Source organism: Hippoglossus stenolepis, chromosome 2 (assembly GCF_022539355.2).
Source record: "Hippoglossus stenolepis isolate QCI-W04-F060 chromosome 2, HSTE1.2, whole genome shotgun sequence".
In the NCBI taxonomy this organism is placed as follows: domain Eukaryota; kingdom Metazoa; phylum Chordata; class Actinopteri; order Pleuronectiformes; family Pleuronectidae; genus Hippoglossus; species Hippoglossus stenolepis.
In genome coordinates, this window is record NC_061484.1 from 19037725 (window position 1) to 19058250 (window position 20526).

Consider the following 20526-nt stretch of genomic DNA (forward strand, 5'->3'; position numbering starts at 1 on the left):
GACACTCTTCACATCAAGTGTTGAGAAAAAACAGCAGCTTTCCTTGAATAGATCGAACCTGAATGTATGTGTCTATATTGATTTATTAAAGGGTGGCACTTCAGTTTGTTTTAAGAGATGTTGAACAGGAGTTTTGGCAAAAAGGAGACGGAAGCTCAGAGATTAGACTGAGACATCTGTTCAGACTGATGTTGACGTATCACTGGCAAATCATGGGTGTTAATGGATGACTGTTGGGATCATGTTGTTCATGAGACAAAAACATGAATTTCACTCAGTAGAGCAAATCCTCCGCACTAGATTGCACACACACCTATAAATCACTCACTAATCACAATATAGTCCTCTAGATAGAGATTTTGCCACTTTGTTGTGCTGTGCAAATGTTTACTGACATTTCTTATACCCTATATAGTGCACTCATTGTATCCCACAATGCATCGTGAAAAGTAATTTGCGACCGATGGTCACCAACCGAGAAATATACACGGGATTTTATTTTATTTTATTTTGCCGACAAGCTCACTATATAGTCCTGGATGTAGAAGTCACCATATAGTGAAGTAGAGTGAGTAAGTGATTTTGGACACAGCCCATGAATTCATCTGAGAAGTCAAGGAATGTCGAAAAATAACAACACAAATCCCACAATGTTGTAGAAAGTGAAAAAAGCGCTGCACCAAAATGTAATGGGTTATTTTATCCTCTCAAAATCTCATGGAAATTGGCTGAAAATTCTTGAGTGTAATCCTTCTAACAAACAAACACATGGATGCAGACTGTTTGGGGTTCTAGCTGAAAGGACCTGAAGGCACAAAAACATTGGTGCTGAACATGAATTTAATGTGAAAAAGAAAGAGTCTTACGGTCTCAGGTGGCAGGTTATCAGTGCACATACAGGAGGTAAATGAATACATCAAACTGAAACACAAAGCATGTGTCAACAGACAAACTAAGACAAAGGGGAAACACAGAGACTTATATACACAGGGCAGAGAGGGATGACTGACCACAGGTGAAACACATGAGGAACAGGTGCAGACACTCACATGGGCAGGAAACTGGACACAGGAAGGCAGGAAGTAAATGTAGAGATACACAAGGAGCAAAAAAATCTAAATAAAACAGGAAAAGCAGAACTCGCATTCAACAGTAAAAACCTTTTCGTACAAAACAGTCACAATAGTTCACAGAATTTCCGACGGCAGAATCATGACACAGACGAAAAACATACCCTCCTTGGCGATGTAATGAATTTGGATTCCCCACAGAAAGACTGACACAAAGCTCCATATAAAGTCATATGTTTTAGTGACTGCTTTTAGTGCATTTGAATGCTTTTGAGTTTTCTGCACTCAGTTGTACATTTGTTTTATTGACATTTGAACTTGAAATGTGAGCAATGGGCCTTTTTCACAGCAGACATTTTGACTTACAGATACAGTTCTATTGTTCACAAAGGTGTTTGACCACAAGCTTCTGTATCTCTGTTTGGATTTTACCACTATTATACTGTTTTATCTCTCTTCTTAAGACATATCTTCATAAAAAGAGCTTTAATCGCATGAAGTCTATGACGTTTTCTTATCTGTATCTTTACCAATATTATTTGTATTCTGATTGTTAATGCACGTTGTTACTTGTATTGAAAAGTGCTATACAAATAAAGTTGTTATTATTATTATTATTATTATTATTATTAGTAGTAGTAGTAGTAGTAGTAGTAGTAGTAGTAGTATTTGTCCTTGGTTTGTTTTATTTTTATTTCCTAACTCTCTAAAGCTGCCTTGGGTACGTTGAAAGGTGCTCAACAAATTAAATATTACTATTATGATTAATATTATTGGGAGTTATTCAAACCATTAAAAACACTTCTGTACAAGTGAACCACACAGTCTGTCTGTGAGCCAGTCTGTACAATTCAAGGATACCAACACTGAGGCATTTAATGGAGTTCAGACATCAATCATCTGTGCTTTTCCTGCACTGACAGATAAAAATGTCTCTCATTAAAAATGGCCTTTGTCTAACAGATTGTCTAGACTTTAGTTGTTTAGTCCACAAGACAGTCTCATAAAAAAGTATTTCTGATGTAACCTAGAAACCTTTTTCTATGTTAAACCCTACCAAGCTTTTATGCAGAACAATTATGTATAACTGTAAATTTATGATATATTTATTAAGATATATTCATTATTACTTCATGCATATTGTGTACCCACCCTTATCTATTATTATTATGTGTATTCATTAGACATTTGAGTTGTGGTTTATTGTACAGTTTGTTTTATCATCATTGTCCTTTAGATGGCAGCAGAGATGCACTGTAAATTGCATATTATAGTTGACTAATGAACTTTTCCTTGTTGTATAATGTGCTGGTGTAAATTCAGAAGCATCTAACAAACAAGCTTTGATTTCAAGTAGATTTATTGTGCAGTCAGAGATTCATATGAGTGTTTCTGAATAAAACACAATACACACAGGTTCATTATAGTCAAAATCACACAAGTCCGGTTTTATTGGAACACTCTGTCTCCCAGTGCTATCTTAAACATCCTGGTGTTGATCGTGGTCATCACACAGAGCTGCGGTTGCTTTGTCAGTCGGAGCTGGAATCTGAGAAAATAAAGAGCACAAGGTTGGTGAATCAGACAACGCTGAAAAGTAACCTTCTTTAGTGAATGATTTAATCTTATACCTGAGTATCCATAGTGGTCTTCGTGTTGTCCTCCTGTTTCATAATCTGACGCTGAAAATTCAAAGAACAACAATTAGCCTGAGCGGTTTTCTTCAACACAGAGCAGATGTAAAGGCAGATTATTTATTTCTTACCCTGAATCTTCTCAGAGGATCAGGCTGAAGAGGAAACTGCTGTGGCACGGCTCCTCCTGTATTAACCTACAGAAAGACAGCAAGGCATCCAGATTTAGTGATGCCTTGTTTGTTATATTTCTGCTTATCATCATATAAACTGTTTTAAAAGACAGAGGAGAGTGTTTACCATGAAAGGCTGCTGAGCAGGATTCATCTGAGCCATTTGAGGGACTCCCATGAACGGCTGCTGAGCAGGATTCATCTGAACCATTTGAGGGACTCCCATGAAAGGAAACTGATAGAAGGTTTAAAAAAAGGACACATGAAACATTTTGCCTGGTTTTCTATCTAACAACGTAACATGAGGTTTGATGATGTGTTATTGACGCCACTGACCGCATTGACTGCAGGGACGGGGTACATGTTGGGAACAGGGGCCGGTAAAGCAAAGGCAGGAACTCCAGGAACAAACTTTGAAGTGTAAAGCAGAAATAAGGTTTATTCTTATATTACTGCAAAATTATTTTCATGAATTTGAAGATTTCAAAAAATTTTCATATTTCACATATTCATATAAGACAAAATCTCATATAAGAGCAATCTGAATTTAAAAAGTTAAGGATGGCAAATTAAGAACTAGACACACACACGGAGAACATGCAAACTCCACATGTGAAACTGGGATTCAAACAAGTAAACATCTTGCTGTAAGGCGGTGGGGCTACCCACTGTACCACTGTGACGCATTTATCAAAAATGCTCTACCAAAATATTTGTCAACATTCTGTCCGTACATACAACAATGTTTGTTGCTCAAAGTTTTTGTCTTATACAAAGTGCCTTGACACAATGTATATTATGATTTGGCGCTATACCGACAAAAAATGGAATTGGAAACCTGATTGACTGACCTGTGCAAACTGCGGCTGCCTGATGAAGCCCACCCCTCCACCTGCCACCATGGCCGGGTTCAGGCCTCCAGCCATCATCCCAGGGTTCACTCCATTTACCACACCTCCGTTCATACCAGGTATCAACCCTGCATTCATGGCTGCAATCAGCTTCTGGGTCTGCAGAGACAAAGAGAGGGTTTGTGACTGATCACGGCTAACTATGAATTATTGGATTGTTGTGCTTATCACGCATAAATTATTAAAATGAATTACCTTTCCTGCACTGACCTGTAGTAAGCAAGGAGACAATTCGTTAGATAGATAGATAGATAGATAGATAGATAGATAGATAGATAGATAGATAGATAGATAGATAGATAGATAGATAGATAGATAGATAGATAGATAGATAGATAGATAGATAGATAGATAGATACTCACATAGCAGATGGTGGCTACAAGTGCTGTTGTGAGGAGTAGAAGCTTCATCTCAACCTTTGAAAAAGACCAGAATAGATTTATCGTATTTATAAATTCTGTAGATGTTAAGTAACACGTGTATATTAAGTTAGATAGAACATGTCTTTTCCATCATTTGTATCATTCTAATCTCAGATCTCATACCTTTTATTTTGGTTCTTCCTTTAAAAGTTATGTGCCGAGAAGGACTACACTGCAGTTGCTCTGTGATCTTTTTATCAGTCCCAAGGATTATTATGAGCCAATTAGAGCGAAGGGAAACGGACTTGTTGACAGACCTGTCACCTGTGTGTCATGGCTGAACTCCTGATATGACATCTTTTTTCTCTACCATATGAGATTTAAAGAAATGAAGCACAGTGATCCACCTATTTTCAAAAGACTCTTTGACCCTGTTCAACATTGTCCTCGATGCAGCTGAGTGACCACAAACAATAACAGGGTGATTCAGTGTCTTGTGGAGGGTTTGAGGAGGTTTTCTGGAAGCTGCTAAACTTAAAGCTGGTAAAGGTCGCAGCTTGTGGCCACGAGGCAAACAACTGACATCATTGTGGAGCGCCTTGGTTCACGCGTGTGCCCTTAAATTTCACATTTTATTTATTTTGTTGTTTGATCTTCATTTAATCATGCAATCTCGTGGAGATGTATATCTCTTTTTCAAGAGGGATAAAGAAATATGCACAACGACAACAAAAACAGAACCAAAAACAGGAACGACATAGCAAGGAATTAATTTTTAAAAAAGTCGTTATAGCTGAAACCAGATCTGCCCGTGTTTGTGCACACATGAGGGAAATGCTTGAACATTTACTGGATCATGTTCTGTAGTTTATATTTAAATGAGAAGATAAATGTGAGGTAGATTGGATGCTTCATTTTACATTTTGACATTTGACATTTTAACGTATGTGTGTGTGTGTGTGTGTGTGTGTGTGTGTGTGTGTGTGTGTGTGTGTGTGTGTGTGTGTGTGTGTGTGTGTGTGTGTGTCATATATCATCAGCACAATTTCTCATGTTGTTTGGAGCCGTTACATTGGTCCTGCTGCGGCTGGCTGGGCATGTTGTCACATTACTGAGGCTGTCTGGGGAGGATTTTTCTTTTTTTTTCCGGAGCAGCAGCTGCTGACTCGACAGACCACAGCAGGTAAACAGCCTCTGTGGAAGTCTGGCCTGCAGCTTTAGGCTAATTACACCCTGTCATTCTGTTTCAATTAAGACTCATTCTCTTCCTGTTTGCAGTTTATGTCAGGACAAATGACCTTTCCTAATAACTACATGTAGATTTCATTTTTTTTCATCAGATTTTAGACACTCACACACACACACACACACACACACACACACACACACACACAATTGTTTCAGGATAAGATGTGTAGAAAATGGATAGATGGAACTTGAACAACTGCATGCACATAAAAACCAATACAGCGAGCCAGCTTACACATTACTATCTATCTATCCATCTATCTATCTATCTATCTATCTATCTATCTATCTATCTATCTATCTATCTATCTATCTCTCTATCTCTCTATCTGTCTATCTATCTATCTATCTATCTATCTATCTATCTATCTATCTATCTGTCTGTCTGTCTGTCTGTCTGTCTATCTATCTGTCTATCTATCTATCTATCTATCTCTCTATCTGTCTATCTGTCTATCTATCTATCTTTAGGCGTCAAAGTGTGCAGTAGGAAGTCTGCCATGATGTAAGTGACGGGATGTTTTTCATATTCAGACCTAAATCACCATGTTGTAACCAGCGTACTGTAAATATAAATTTACGCTTTAAACCACACTGGCACACAAAAATAACATCAGCATCAGAGGAGCCACACCCATAAGGTTTTATGGTTGTTTTGCTCGAGCACACTTGTGACATATTTTGAGCTGCAGGGTGTCAAGTATGGGCTGTTACTTTATTTAGAATAAAAACACAACATAGAGTCAACAGTTAATATGGATTATTTATTTATTGTTCATTTGTCATTGTGACAGTGATTTATAAAGTTAACATTCAGGCTTGAAGAGATGGTGAGACAGGACGTAGACATGAGAATGAATCATTAGATGGATGTGATGTCGGCGTGGTCTCATTTCACTTGTTTCTCCTCCATCCCAGAGCACTCCTCCTCCTCCTCTTCCTCCTCTTCTGCTGCCTTCACCTTCATCAGCGGGGACTGTGTCCCCCTGAGGCGAGCTGCCACTGAGCGCTGAAACCTCACTCCGCCGGCTGCGCTCCCACCAGCTGGAACCTGCCGCTGCTGGTTGTTCAGGCCGGCCAGCGAGATCAGCTGCACTTGGCCGGGGGTCAACACGGCGCCCTGTGGGTCTCCCCCGGCGTTCCTCTGTGACAGCAGGGTGAACAGTGTGAGTGGGCCTCCCCTCCCAGCCTGGGGCCGCACCTGCCCCTGTGGGTTCACATTCACTCCCCCTGTCTGGCCCACAGGAAACACTCCACCTTGTTGAAGAGCTCCAGTGGGAATGAGCTGCTGCAGAGGAGCCTGACCTGCTTGGTTCCCAACTGGCTGGATGAAAAACGTCCCGCCAAGTTGGAGTAAACGCACCACGAGCGGGTCACCGTTCAGCAGGACCCCATTTTGGGCCCCAGGGTTGGCATTGTTACCTGCGGCTGCTGCTCCGCCATTATTATTCACTACACCGTTAGCCTCAGCACTCCCAGAGGACACACCCCCCTCCACCACAACAGCCCAGGCCTGAAAGAGCAGCCACAGTAAACAGAACATGATTTATCTCAGTGACAGAAGACAGTCCACAGGTGAAACGCTGCCTCTCTGCTCACTTATATAGAGAGAATCAGATGCTGTGAGGAGACGTCCAATCAGAGTCCTGCACCTTGTCTCATAACAACAAGTCCCTGTAATCATCATGACCGTGCTCAGGGCTATTTTTTGCTTTGGTTCCCTACAGAGGGCCATTTTTCAGGATTATGTGGCAAACCCAAACCAGGTATCAGTGACCGTCCTTCTCTTCACCATGAGGTCGTATTGTCATGTCATGGTGGCATCAGGAAAAAAAATGATATTAGAGCGTAAACCGATGTGTCCCCGGGGTCGGCCGCGTTCCACCAATATGATGAATACGAATAACTTTATTTCAGGACTGTAAAGAATCATGAACACAAACAACAGGGGAATACTGTGAAGACCTCTGCTGTCCGTAAAGCTTTAATCAGAGATACAGTGAAAAAGACAAACATTTACAGATTTTGCTACTAAATTAAGCAACACAGTTATTGATTTACATTTACTAGCATAACACCAAGGTATGGGATTCTACTTGACTTTGAATTAAAGAGTAATTCTGCACTTAATCACTCAAACGTACAAACCAAAGTTCTTTTGTACTTTAAACTGCACGAGACCTTCTCTACCAGTCAGCTGTTGTAAACTTCTCCCCATGTTCGGAATGCATTAGAAAACAGTTTCTGGATTTAAAAACAAAACGGGTTAAACAGGACTCTTATACTCTAAAAGGCAGCTGAGTCTAAACCCCAGAACAACTACACAACCTTAGCCTGACACAAAATAACAGCACTGAGCTGAACACACACCAACATTTGTCCTCTATATAGCGGGAGGTAAAATGAGTTAATGAAGAAAAGGAGCTGAGTGGTTCACGGAGGCGTCTCTCTCTCTCTCTCTCCCAGGCTGCTCCGTCAGAGGAGCCTCCTCAGGCTCGTGCAGCAGGTGACGTTCAAGACGAAGCTCAGAAAAGCAGGTTGGCATCCATGTCCTCTGTGGAGAGAATACATGGAGTTTAAAGGTACATTAAAACTGAGTAAGAAATGAATACAAAAGAGGTTTGAGGGTTGATTTCAAGGTGCTGCTTGTTCTTAAAATCTTGATATATGTGCTCGATAAGGCCATAAATGTGTTTCTGTGAGGATTAGTAGATAAAAGAAGCTTTATAATATCTCTGAGGTGTCAGTTAATGACTGATGCTGCTGCTCTCACCGCTCTTGATGCCAAAGCAGGAGGTCCACTCCTTAAAGGACACCTGCTTGTCCTTGTCAGCGTCACACTCCTGGAAGAAGCGGGAGGTGCAGTGCTCCATCGGCACCAGAGGGACCCTGAGCGGTGCCAGCTCCGAGTGGGACAACACTCTGCACAGAGCAAATCATTATCAGACTTTCATCATTGTAATAAGGCTTTTATGATTTGACCCCAGGGGTTTGTTTAATATTTGACAATAGGTACGATAAGATCTTTCTTCCAGGTTAAGCTGTCTTGGAAATTTACTTTATCTGCACAAATTAGGATTTTATTAAATTTTTTCACTATTAAATTAGACATATAAAATTCCTTGAAATTATATAATCAATTATACAGATTGTATATGGTTCAGTGTGACCTGTGAACATAAAAAAGTCAAATCCACCAATTAAATCACCATAAGTTTCTTTACAGTTTTGGTGTCTCATTAAATATTTCAAATCTTTTTCACACAAAATGATTATAATTTCATATCAGATGCTGGATAATTGACATATTTGGGATGAAAGTTGTAAAACTCAACACATCAAGGTTATAAACTTGCAATCAGCGATGTGATTCTAATCCTTTCATAATTACAAGTAAATTAGGTGATGAGGAGGAATAAGAAGGTGAACCTGTCAGACGGGTGCTGGTCGAGTTGAGCAAACTGCCAGTGCACTGGGTAAATGTACATGTTGTAGTTCTTCTCAAAGTCCTGAGCGAGGAGCTCAACAGAGTGATCGCCAGCATGAAGACGCCTCTCGCTCTCAAAGATTTTCTTCACCTACAGAAAACAGGACAACACAGATTGACTTACCTGAAGTATAGACTGCACTTCTGCTGTTGACTGTATGTTTTATTATGATTGTATGTGTATTGCTGTTGATGTTATCTGATGTAAGGTGACCTTGAGTGTCATGAAAGGTGCAATAAAATGAATTGTATTATTTTTATTGTTATTATTATTATTGCTATTATTATTATTATATGGACCTGTCTCTTAATCCACAACTGCTCCAAAATGTAATGGGTTCTTCCCAGACTCAGGCCCCAATCAGCAAACCAAGATACGTACATCGGTGAGAACATAACCTCCTTGGCAGTAGCCATAATGTTAAGGAGCCTCAGAATCCCAGCTGCATGAATTCATTTTCATCACTGAGTCTTACTCTGAAACGTTGTTTCGGCGTGAGGAAGCCAGGGGACATGGAGTCGTGCTCATAGAGCTGCAGCAGCACATTTTTCAGCCAGTCTCTCATCCGTAGAGGAAACTGCACCAGCTCAGTGTCCACACATTGAGGAATCACTGACAGGAAGAGGCATAAAGAGCAGCGTCAAATGATTTCTCCTCACACTGCCATGAAATGATCAAACCATAGAGCGCAGTGGTTACTTCTCACATTTGCATGGTCCGGTGTAGTCCAGGTGAAGCTTGTGCCCTCTCTTGGTGCCCTCCAGGTTACATTTAGAAGCAAAGAGCTCACACGATGTAATGTATGTTTTGTTGTCTGTCCCACAAACCTACGTGGAACATGAACACCACAATCAGAATTCAATATCATGAAAACAGGGGCTAAAGATTCCAGCTTATACCCAGCAACAGGTTATATATACTCACATGATCGAACTCATTCACACTGGGAGGACACTGGGACGCCTCTTGACACACACAGCCTGGTTTATTGTCGGCATCGAGTTTACACATCTTTCCGCGCTTGCAGCGGAAATTGTCACATGGATCTAGAAGGAAAGACAAATGGTGTTACAACAATCAATTTATACTTTGTCTGAATTTTAATCATAAAAGGTCCTTTTTCCTGAATGGCTTATGTGTATTATTTTACAGTGTGAGGACTTTGAGCGTCAACCCCCCCCCTGCATTCCACAGCTATTTGAGTTTGTTAAGGATTCAATTCAACTTGATCTCTCTTATTCACTCCTTAAGCCTGCAGAGCTGTGTTATGGTAGTGACCGCGAAGCAGGGTGGTGCTATTCATGTGGAAGTCTGAGCAAAAATGTTTAGCAGTCAGCAGTTTCCTCTATGAGAGAGTTGGGTTAGTGCAGTATGGGGAACCATGAATTAGAAACCGACCTGCAGGGGCTTCTGGGTGATGTGCGCCTCCAGTGAGAGAGGGCCTGGAGCTGGGGTAGAGATCCACCGTGGCTCTTATCTGCACTGGATTCATTCCTACCAACGGACCCTGGAGAAGCAAGTGCAACTTCATGAGACATGGAACAGATGACTAATGTTTCAATCACTTATTTATATCAAATTGCAGCTTCACAGAAAAAAGTAAATGTCCCATTTGTTCACTTTTTGGGGGGGCATCAGAAACAACACTCTTAGCAAACAATTATAAGATGAGCCGAGGTAAGATAAGATAAGATGATATAAGATAAAATGATATAAGATAAAATGATATAAGATAGTCAAAACAAGGTCGACAAGAGAACAAGTGATCTTTCATTTGGAGCCATGTTTCTGACCACATGTGAACGTAAACTCTTTTTTTGGTCTCCACCGCCTCCTGTCTCCTATCAGCTGATTAGATATCGTGCAGTGGCTTTTGGAGCCTCTTTACTATAAACAGCTGCCTAAAGTGAAGTTGCTCACCACAACAGGAAGTGCGTGTACACATATCATTTACCCATTTTCCCGCCCTCCTCCTCTTCGCCTTGTGCACTGTGTTGTCAGTGCTGCTGCTCCCAGACTCCTGAGGTTCTTGTTGGCTCAGTTCTTGTCCCGACTGTGCTTCCTCTCGTTGAGGAGAGTGCTTCCTCGCCCTTTGGTTCTTCTTCTGCTTCCTCGTCTTTCCCTTTCCATGACCCGCGCTGTCATTCTTGCTCCTCTCTTCCTCCTTTCCGGCTGCTGGACTCGACCCTGACTCGAGCTCCCTGCTGCTTTTCGGCTCTTTAGATTTAGCTTCTTTGTCGTCTCGCAGCTTGTCCACGTCGGACGCCTCCTCGCTGTGCGCTGCCTCAGTGTTTTGTACGTCTTGGTCATAGTCCTCGTCAATGGTGGGCAGCTCTTTCTCAATGACCTCTTTCTCAGTGACATCTGGAACATCTGTTTTTGATGGAGGCTGGGTGTCATCAGTGTGGGGTTCCATCTTAGCTGATATCATCTGCAGAGGTTGTAAGACGCTGCTATCGGCAGCGTAGTCGAGATCGACTGGGATGTCCAGCTCCGTGCTGCCTTCTGCTTCCTCCAACAACTGCTCAACTCTGTCAGCCATTTTGCCAACAGACTCTTCCTTCTCACCCTTGTGAGGCATCCTCTTCGCCTCCTCCACCACTTCTTCTTCCAACTTCTCTTCCTTCACCTTCCCGTCATCTTCCCCTACTTCCAAGTTGTCTTCCAACTTCTCCTCTTCCTTATCCTCACTGGCCTCCACGGCCTCACCAGACTCCACCTTGCCTTTGACCGACTCCACTTCCTCTTCCTTCAGCTCTCTTTCCTCCACTTCTTCCTCTGCAGCTTCTTTATTCAGGAGGTCCACCAGCTCCTCCTCACTCAACAGGAGCGCAGTGCTTTTATCTCTCCTCTCAGTCGCCTCAATCTCTCCATCCTCCTTGTTAGCGTTAGCGTTGCCCTCGGAGCTCAACTCCTCGTCCTCCCGATCCTGGCTCTTGGCCTCCAATGTCACTAAAGTGGGTAAGACCTGTGGCTTGTTGGCCTCCTCTGTGATAGCATCCTTAATCAGAAAGAAGAAGAAAAGAAATTAAAGCATGAAATCATCTCATTCAAATAAAACTTTGTATCAGAGTCACTTTTTACCTTTTCTTTGGCTGTGTGTGACGTCTTGTGCAATCCATGATGTTTTCCATGATGTTTACTTTTAACCTGGACATAACAAGTATAATCAATGATGGTCAAATAATTCAAATATCACATTTACTAGAAGAATTAATAATAACTTTGTTACTCACAGACAGGGCAAGTGTGGCTGCCAGTAAACAAAGGAAAAGTAAGCAGGCCCTCATACCTGAAACAATGAAATTAACAGTTTAAACACAAGACAGAAATATAAAATAGATCATATGTAATTTACATTAAGATGAAGCAGTTTTTAAACCAAAACATAAAAAGCTCATCATAACCAACACATTATATCTTGACTTCTAACTGGCCACAACAAAGACGTGAACTTGGCACATCTTTCAAAGTCAAATCACATGAGTGCATCAGTATGCTGCCAACACGCTCATGACGAGCAGGGCCACGGCTATTTGTCTCCACTGTTGTCACGGCAACAGGCCTCTGAGATGCGTCTCTCTCTCAAAAGTCACATTCAGAGCTTAAGTAAACATCAGAAGCTACCAGACTGGAAAAAAGTTGTCTAAGTCCACAAACTTTTTGTCTGTGTGGACGGAAACAAAACAGACATCGCTGGGCCTGTCCAGGGGAACAATAGCTCCATGGATCAACCAAATAACTGGGTGCAGGTGGGGGCGTGAATGAAAATTCCCTGAAACTAATGCGTTGTTCAATATTATTTAGTTTAATAATAATAAGTAATGTTGCAAAGGACATATGCAGACATTTATTTCCTCTACAATATTCTTAAGATTGTATTTGATTACAAATCACAAAACTCAAATTAGTTTTTTTAAATTCCAAACATATCTAAAAGGGAAAATACAGGTAATTAAACAACATTTCAGTTTGTCTGTATTACATGAAATATTAGTATCGGTACATTAAAGCAGACAGAATAAAAATATTCACTATTCATACATCATAAAAAGAATCAAGGCATTAAAGCAAAAGCAGTCGTTCCCAAAGAAGCTACAATGTTGCCAAGCCGGGCATCGCTGCATTTAACATCGAACAAATTCAACTGAAAACCAGTTTGTTAACAAGATATCACAGACACACACATGGATTAAACGCTGTGGGTTCATTGTCAAACATGTGTAAAAGTGTCAGTAATAAGGATTTTACCTGAGGCTGGCAGTTGCAAGAGAAAGTAGAATCCAGCACAAACACCAGAATGTGCCTGTGTTGAACCTGTGAAGATGGCCCCTGTTTTTTCTGGGTCTCGGGCGCTAACGCCAACTTTGGACTTTGGGAGGGTCTTTGGGCAACAGGGGGGGGACAGAGACCCCACACTTTGGTTGATGTTCTGCCAGAAAAAAGAAGAAAAAGAACGATATGGTAATTATTCATGGGAATAGGGGAAAGGGGGGAAAACAGCATTTGACAGATTTAAACAAATTCAATTTCAATACTGATGATAAACTTGTAACATAAAAAAACATGGTGAATCCCAACATGTTGTGTTTTCCTCTTTTTTACGTTGTTTTTTTTTTACATTTGTATAAGTGTATTATGTACATATATTATGTATTTGTTTGTTTATGACAGAATAAAATCAGAAACCACTTGGGTGTCACATGAAAGATGGTTTCATGACACAAGAAATACATAAAATAGACCACTAGATGTCACTGTGTTTACAAGTCTGTGTTTCTGAAGCTTCAATACACACACTGAGTAACAACATATGTCAGCGGCAGTTAGACCAGAGTAGTTCAAATAGTCACGTTCATGGCACCTTTTATTTGCCGTATTCATTCAAATTTGCAAGATTTCATTGGTTGCCCCCATGTTTTTTCTGTCTGTGCCACAATAGAGCCAGAAAGATCCAAACACCACCTGTTCAACCTCCTGTCCTCTGGAGGGCAGCACAGGTGTATCAAAAGACAGACTGGCAGACCTCAGAACAGTTTCTTTCCTTAGTTTTCATAGTATTTGTTACATCACAAATTCATACTCTTATTTGCAATATTCTTTTCTATTCACATGATCTTCACAAGCACCACTTGTTTCTGTAACATCACCAACCAATACTGTCAGAATAAAAAGTTTGGTTGAAACCTGGAGCCTTTATTTCTCTCACACTATCCTCAAATTCAATCCACTTATCTCATGGTACTATAGGCCAGTTCCATTTTCTGATGTAGATCATGTGATGTGGTCAAAAGCTCGAGGAGGCGCTGAGATTGTTTTGTCAACTGTTTCCAGGGTTGAACATAAACTTTGCTTTCAGTATTAAAAACAGAATATTTTTATCATTGGTTTCTGGTCAATATTTTGACCTTCGCCAAGCAGGTTATGTTTTCGCCCCTGTCTGTTGGTTTGTTTGTTTGTCTGCAGGTGTACGCAAAAACTACAGATCAGATTTCCACAATACTTGGTGGAAGGAACATGGGCCAAGATATAACTCAATTTGGTGAAGATCCTGACAAACGGACAATGGAAGATTGGATGTTATTTGACGTATTCACCGATTTCCCAGAGAATAATTCATGGATCTTGATGAAAAAATCCGGCATTTTTATGGAACTGATATCTATAAGTGAGTGTAATTTGATTGAATTTAAGGAGACTGCTGGGCCTTGGTGGATGTTCGGCTGAACTGAATGCCACTCCAGTTATTATAGAAACTGTTCAGGTTCACCCACACATGTTATAGAATTTCTAATCCATTCTAATTTCTAATGCATATTTGGCCCATATGGCTCAGACAATTGAAAATCTGCAGCACACCGGCCCTTGAGGACCAGATTTGAAATACAGTTGTCCTGCTGTAAATATCTATTGCCGTGTAAGAAAATCAATAACGTAGATGTAACAGATGCCCAACTGAAAGAGTTAATACATCATAAAACGTAAATAACCTAAAGAGTGAATGTGAGGACATTGCTGACTGCCGGTCTGTTTGCTTCATCAAGCCTAAATCATCGTCTCCTCACCCCTCCCATTGCTGAAGCAGGATCTTACAACTGCTGGTAGCTGTGGTTTTTGGCAAACAGCTCCAGACGGGTGAACATCCAGTCTAATTACAAGTTTCTTTTGCATGGCTGGAATCCGAAGTGAGGTTAAACTAGGAATTCTCTAATCTTATTTTGGGCCTGACCATATAAGGACATCCAGGAAACAGTTATGAGCCTCAGGAGGGAACATGTATAATTCTTTATATAGGCTTTCTAAAGCTATTTCCAAGAACAAATCCTATTTCCAATAACATCGTGTAACAGTGAGGAAGTTAGGTTACAAACAGGCTTGTTTTCAGTTTAAAGTATCGTTAGTGTGTTAAGACCTGATGAGAATGTTTGATACATGAAGCCGTCACAAGCCTATTAAAGATGGCAAAAGGTTAATTTTCTCCATTTATCTCAAATTCTCTCCAAGTTTCTCCAAGTATCTTGCATCTACCCTTGAGCAAGGCTCTACGTCCCACATACACCTTGTCGCAATAAATAAAAATAGAACCTGTTGGGTGACTAGATATTAAATTAAAAACATCCATTTCCACACCGGAAACAGGCAGGTCCCTGTCTCGCCGTCCTTCCCCCTCTGAGTGGGTGAGTTTGTTTTTTCTACAGGCCACAAACCCTATGGTTTCCCATGCTGAACTATATTTCACTAAGGGCTTGAGAGGGCGTGGAGAAAATGTAGTGACTGAATGAAACAGCTCTGTGTGTGTGCATGTGCGTGTGTTTGCGTGCATTGTGTCATCATGTGTATGTTTTGAGCTCGCTCTCTCCGGAAACAAACACACCTTTTTTGCGTGTCGACAGGAGAAAGAGAGAGAGAGAGGCAGAGAAAGAGAGAGACATCCGGAAGGAAGTGATGCAACTTAATTGAAGATGCTTATATACAGAGCTTGAAGTTTCCTGCAGCAGATCCACACATCCAGCTCCTACTGCCTCAACCACCAGCTTCCATACGTGGGACTGAACAGACACTGGCTTCTCCTCCTGTTTGCTGCTGACGGACGACTAACTTCACCCCTTCACCGCTCTCCATCCAACAGACAAAGAAAGGTAATGTATTGACTGATTATGACATATTGATTGTTTTCAACTCTCTGCTTTGGCTCGTGACTCATATTTGTTTATGCATGCACTGATTTCTAGCTCTTTTATTACCATATCTCCAAACTTAGTTTTCCTTTTCCAGCTTTGAATGTGCTTTTGTTTTACCATGTTGCTAAGTTTATGTTTTTCTTATCATGTTTGCAGAAAAATGAAGATCACCATCATAACGTTTTGCCTCATTGGAGCAGTTTTTGCCAACCCAGTAAGTACGAATCTCTGAAAATAAAGCTCTTGAAACTGGGTGTTACTTATGTAATTTGGCCACATTTATAAACTTTGAAAAATTACTCTTTTAATATATTCACTATTAATACAGTGGCTCAGTAATAACATACTCAGAACAATACTACAAAAAGTCTGCAGAATAGCATAACAAATGTCAAATATCATCATAGACCTGCACTGTTTCTTGTATTTAGATTTTTAAGCTAAGTAAAAAAAACTATGTGGATTGGTAGGTATTTTACAACGGGCCTATATATTGTAAAATACCTACAAATCCCCATTGATGGATCATGTGCATCTTACAGATCCACCATCTGTGGAATAATGTCCTCACCTCTTGCCTGTGTGTGTTTCCTCTGACAGATTTCTTTCAATGCCCTTCTGGACACAAGTGAGCTTGATTCAAACTCGGTGAGTGCCATCAGATATGAACTCCTCCTGGTGGAGCTGTGCTTTACAAAAAACACCACACAGTTTACCCATAAATCATTTGACTGCAGGCTTTCTGTGACAGTCAGCAGAAAAACTAACAATAGGTGCGGTTATTCTACGACTCCTCAAGACCTCAAGACAATTCCCATGTCTGCACCATTTATGCAGCAACTGCTTTTGGGTCTTAAATGATGGATGAGTCTTGAATGAATGTCATAATTGTTGATGCCGCAGTTAAAGGGTATAATTAAACATACTGGGGTGTGTGGTCACGTTTTTTTCTTTTCTTGTTTTTCCTCAGACTGAAAGTTCGTCTGTTTCACAATCGTCTGAAAATAACACCTCAGAGCAGGTACTGTCTACGTGTATTACAGTCATGAGTAAATGATTATTTTCAGATGCAGCCTTTCAGCATCGTGTTTGACTGCTGAGCTCCACCTTAATGGATTTTTACTCCTCTTTGTTTTGCAGAGCTCTGAAGAAAGTAACTCAGATCAAGTGAGTCACTCAGATTTTTCTATTTCCTGCAAAACTCCTGAAGAAAAATCATATTATTCTGATGTAATCGATCTGCTGAAAATGTGTCTGACGTCATCTGTGTTTGTTTGCAGAGTTCAGAATCAGAATCGTTAGAATCCACATCAGAGGACAAGGTGGGTTGTACAAACACTTCATCTGCATATACTTAAAGCATAAATTAAGCCTGTTATTGTTGGGTTCATGATCTCAAATCAATCATATGACAAACCCTATACTCGTAAAAATGAAGATAATTATAATAAGATCAAGTGAAAGTGAAAGTTAAAAGAAATAAAGGAGAAATATGGAGAGAAGTTTGCCTAACGAGTTGTTTCTTTTCCTAAAAAAAAAAAACAGACATCGGAGGAGAGTGACAGTCAGTCAGATGAGTCAGATGGGGTAAGATGAAAGAAAATATAATATTCTACCAAACCTACTTCATTTGCAAAATGTTACCATATAGTGCAATAATATTTCGGGTCTCCACTCATTATTCACTGTTTTTCCACAGAGTGACTCGATGACTGAAACCAGAGATAACAGCATGAGCAGTGAGGAGAATGTTCGAAGGGTGAGTTACACGCTCTTAAAACTCTCGCTTTAAGATAAGATAAGATAAGATACGAAAAAAGACAAGATAAGATGTTTCAACCACTTATTTACGTAATCATATCAAATTGCAACTTCATAGAAAAATTAATCATCATATTTCTTCAATTTAAACCTGCAATAACTGTTTTTTTGGCAACTTGAGGGCATCAGAAACAACACAACAGGCACCTTTTTGTTAATGCAGCGGACTTTTTAGCAAACAATTAGATAAGATAAGATAAGATAAGATAAGCTAAAATGAGGTAGACAAGATAACATGTGAAAGTATATAATCAATAAAGAATAAAATGAAAAATAAAATATAGGAAATATGTACATAATCACATATTATGTCTAGAAAAAGACTGAACTGATATTACAGATGAGTAACACTGTGTCGGTCATTTCTTTCTGCATCAGAGTTGGGTTCAAGTCTTTCATGTCGTGCAAGACCTGAGCGGCGAGGACAACAGCAGCACAGAGGTCAAAGGTCAAGAGGAGCAGCTGAGCACCCTGGAGCCCACCCCCACGATTGATAATCAGGTGGATAATCCCAGCAGCAGCAGTGAAAGCTCAGACACCAGTGAGGCCACCGCTGCTCCCACCACCAGCGAGAGCAGCAGCAGTGAAAGCAGCGAGACCAGCGAGACCAGCGAGACCAGCGAGAGCACAGAGGACAGCGACAGTGCCGAGGTCCAGCAGATGAAAACCAGTGACTGTGTGAATGGAACCCAGAGCTGTGAAAGCGACGAGTACCTCTTCCACGATATAGGAGACGACGCCCATTACGGTGTGGACAATCTGATGGCGCCGGACGACGACGAGAGGGAGCTGACTCTACGGAGATGATCACGTGCACTCGTGCAGCTTTAATTTTCCCACTATGAACTACACAACCATTATAAATGACTTGAATGAAGACTCTCATGTTTCCTCTTGCCCATCGCTTCTGAATGTTGATTTCCTGCATTATACTGTTACCTGCAGCTGATTTATTGTGTTACGTGTGACTATTATTATGATGTAGCCAAGTATTTACTTTGTTTTGATAATAATAAACAAATAATATAACCCTGGTATTGGGGACTTGCATGTTTTAATATATTTAGACATGGCAAGTAAAGGAAAGTAACACAATTACTAAGTAACATTACACTTCATTTACTTGAGTATTTTCAATGAATGCATCTTCATAATTTCAGTCAACCTCTTTTGATTTGAACTCACTTTTAGTAACTACTTCATTAATATTAACACAAAACGTGTGATCAGACTCTTACTATTACTTTCAAAGTAAAATACAACATCTTCCATGTGGTTAGCGATGCTCGCTAGTGAGATTGTTTTGAAAGCTCCTAATCCTAACATTAGATTTTTTAAGCCAACAATCAGCCAGCAAATACAACCAGCGACATTAGACAGAATAGATTTCAATCACACGCTTATATGTTGGAAGTCTTGAGTTCATATGTAGTTTCAAACCAATGTCGAAACATTACCCAAAAATTCCTTTCATCTGTCTGCCTATATAAAAAAGAATTCCCTCTTTGCGTCACATGGCCGGTTAGCTCAGTTGGTTAGAGCGTGGTGCTAATAACGCCAAGGTCGCGGGTTCGATCCCCGTACTGGCCACTGACGTTTTGCTTTTTCTCCGACATGTCACACTGGCTCCGGAACTGTTAATCTGTCCAATAGGACACGAACTTTAATGTTTGCAACACTTCCTGTAGCCTACCCGCTTCTTAATAAAGAGACAGTTGCATTTCTGTTGACTGAATCCGTTCATTTGGTTTTTTTTAAAGATTTTTATTGTGAAATATTTGCAGGAGCAGAAGATGCACGGCGTCATACTGTATAGTACTGGTATTTATTGAGTACACACTATACTATAGTATACTTTTATACAAGGAAATACTGTAGTTATACCAAAAAACCCACAAAGGCTGTAGTCATATTAAAGGTTAACTAAAGAACTTCCGGTTATGGGTAGTAGTCTCTCTTTTGATCTATTTCTCCCTCTCTCTCACTTTAACTTCCCGTAGCAAAAAAAAACACTAACTGTACATATTGCACAACTATAGAATACTATAGTACTTAAGAGAATTTTTTTATTTCTATATAAAAAATAATGTTTCCTACTTTCATATGTTCTATACTCTCTCTCTATCTCTTTCTCTCTCTGAACAACTGGCAACCATGACACGCTGCTGGTGTGGCCCGGGGGCGATACTGTACTTTACAACATGATGGTGATATACCGTTGTGATATAGACACATGTACATCAATATAATGTGTTTATATTTTTTTCTCTGCCTGGATAAAAATGTATCACCAGATGGCGACAAAGTCAACTCTTCATGCTGCTGTGTTTGGTGAAAGCTCCTGAAATCCTCCACCGGTGATTTCACCAATAAAGAAAAGACCTCTGCTCAGTTTTTAAAAGAAAGTTGCCAGCAGTTGTGACAGAAACACAACACAGAGCACTTTGACTAACAAATAACAAACTAAAAGAGAAGTGATATCTTCACAGCATCCTATTGAGTCATCACATTTCTATTTCCAGGTTGGCAACATGTACATTTATTTTTAAAAGTTCAATTCTGAGGTAAGATCTTCTCGTGCTTTTGCCACTTGGAACTTCGGTCTTCTCTTTAAACACATAAACATGTTTTCAATCT

The 20526-nt window shown here is 40.3% G+C and overlaps 2 protein-coding genes and 1 non-coding gene across 4 annotated transcripts; 2 read left to right on the forward strand and 1 right to left on the reverse strand.

Annotated features, from left to right (window-relative positions):
- Positions 1–7367: 7367 nt before the first annotated feature.
- sparcl1 (SPARC-like 1) lies at positions 7368–13260 on the reverse strand. Of its 2 annotated transcripts, XM_035178213.2 has the most exons (12): positions 13139–13260; positions 12124–12179; positions 11972–12037; positions 11604–11888; positions 10842–11567; positions 10286–10394; positions 9812–9933; positions 9594–9714; positions 9363–9499; positions 8829–8977; positions 8173–8321; positions 7368–7953 (listed from the first exon to the last, which is right to left on the reverse strand). In XM_035178213.2, the coding sequence occupies exons 2-12, from the start codon at positions 12175–12177 to the stop codon at positions 7925–7927; spliced, it is 1947 nt and encodes a 648-aa protein (XP_035034104.1). In that variant the 5' UTR covers positions 12178–12179; positions 13139–13260; the 3' UTR covers positions 7368–7924. The 2 variants fall into 2 exon arrangements, with proteins under 2 accessions (XP_035034104.1, XP_035034096.1); XM_035178205.2 differs by having other exon boundaries at positions 10842–11888.
- Positions 13261–15860: 2600 nt separating this feature from the next.
- On the forward strand, positions 15861–18923 carry scpp1 (secretory calcium-binding phosphoprotein 1). The gene is made up of 9 exons (XM_035177116.1): positions 15861–16026; positions 16225–16282; positions 16669–16716; positions 17039–17089; positions 17209–17235; positions 17349–17390; positions 17614–17655; positions 17768–17827; positions 18268–18923. The coding sequence occupies exons 2-9, from the start codon at positions 16229–16231 to the stop codon at positions 18694–18696; spliced, it is 753 nt and encodes a 250-aa protein (XP_035033007.1). The 5' UTR covers positions 15861–16026; positions 16225–16228; the 3' UTR covers positions 18697–18923.
- Positions 18924–19405: 482 nt separating this feature from the next.
- On the forward strand, positions 19406–19479 carry trnai-aau. Its single transcript has one exon. It is a non-coding gene; the product is annotated as a tRNA-Ile (tRNA).
- The last annotated feature ends 1047 nt before the right edge of the window (positions 19480–20526 follow it).

Coding starts and splice junctions, on each gene's coding strand:
- scpp1 (XM_035177116.1), top strand. CDS start 16,229: ATGAAGATCACCATCATAACGTTTTGCCTCATTGGAGCAGTTTTTGCC. Junction 17,090..17,208: donor AAAATAACACCTCAGAGCAG/GTACTGTCTACG, acceptor TTTGTTTTGCAG/AGCTCTGAAGAAAGTAACTC. Junction 17,656..17,767: donor AGTCAGATGAGTCAGATGGG/GTAAGATGAAAG, acceptor GTTTTTCCACAG/AGTGACTCGATGACTGAAAC.
- sparcl1 (XM_035178205.2), bottom strand. CDS start 12,177: ATGAGGGCCTGCTTACTTTTCCTTTGTTTACTGGCAGCCACACTTGCC. Junction 12,038..12,123: donor CAGCCACACTTGCCCTGTCT/GTGAGTAACAAA, acceptor TGTTATGTCCAG/GTTAAAAGTAAACATCATGG. Junction 8,978..9,362: donor CGCCGAAACAACGTTTCAGA/GTAAGACTCAGT, acceptor TGTTTTCTGTAG/GTGAAGAAAATCTTTGAGAG.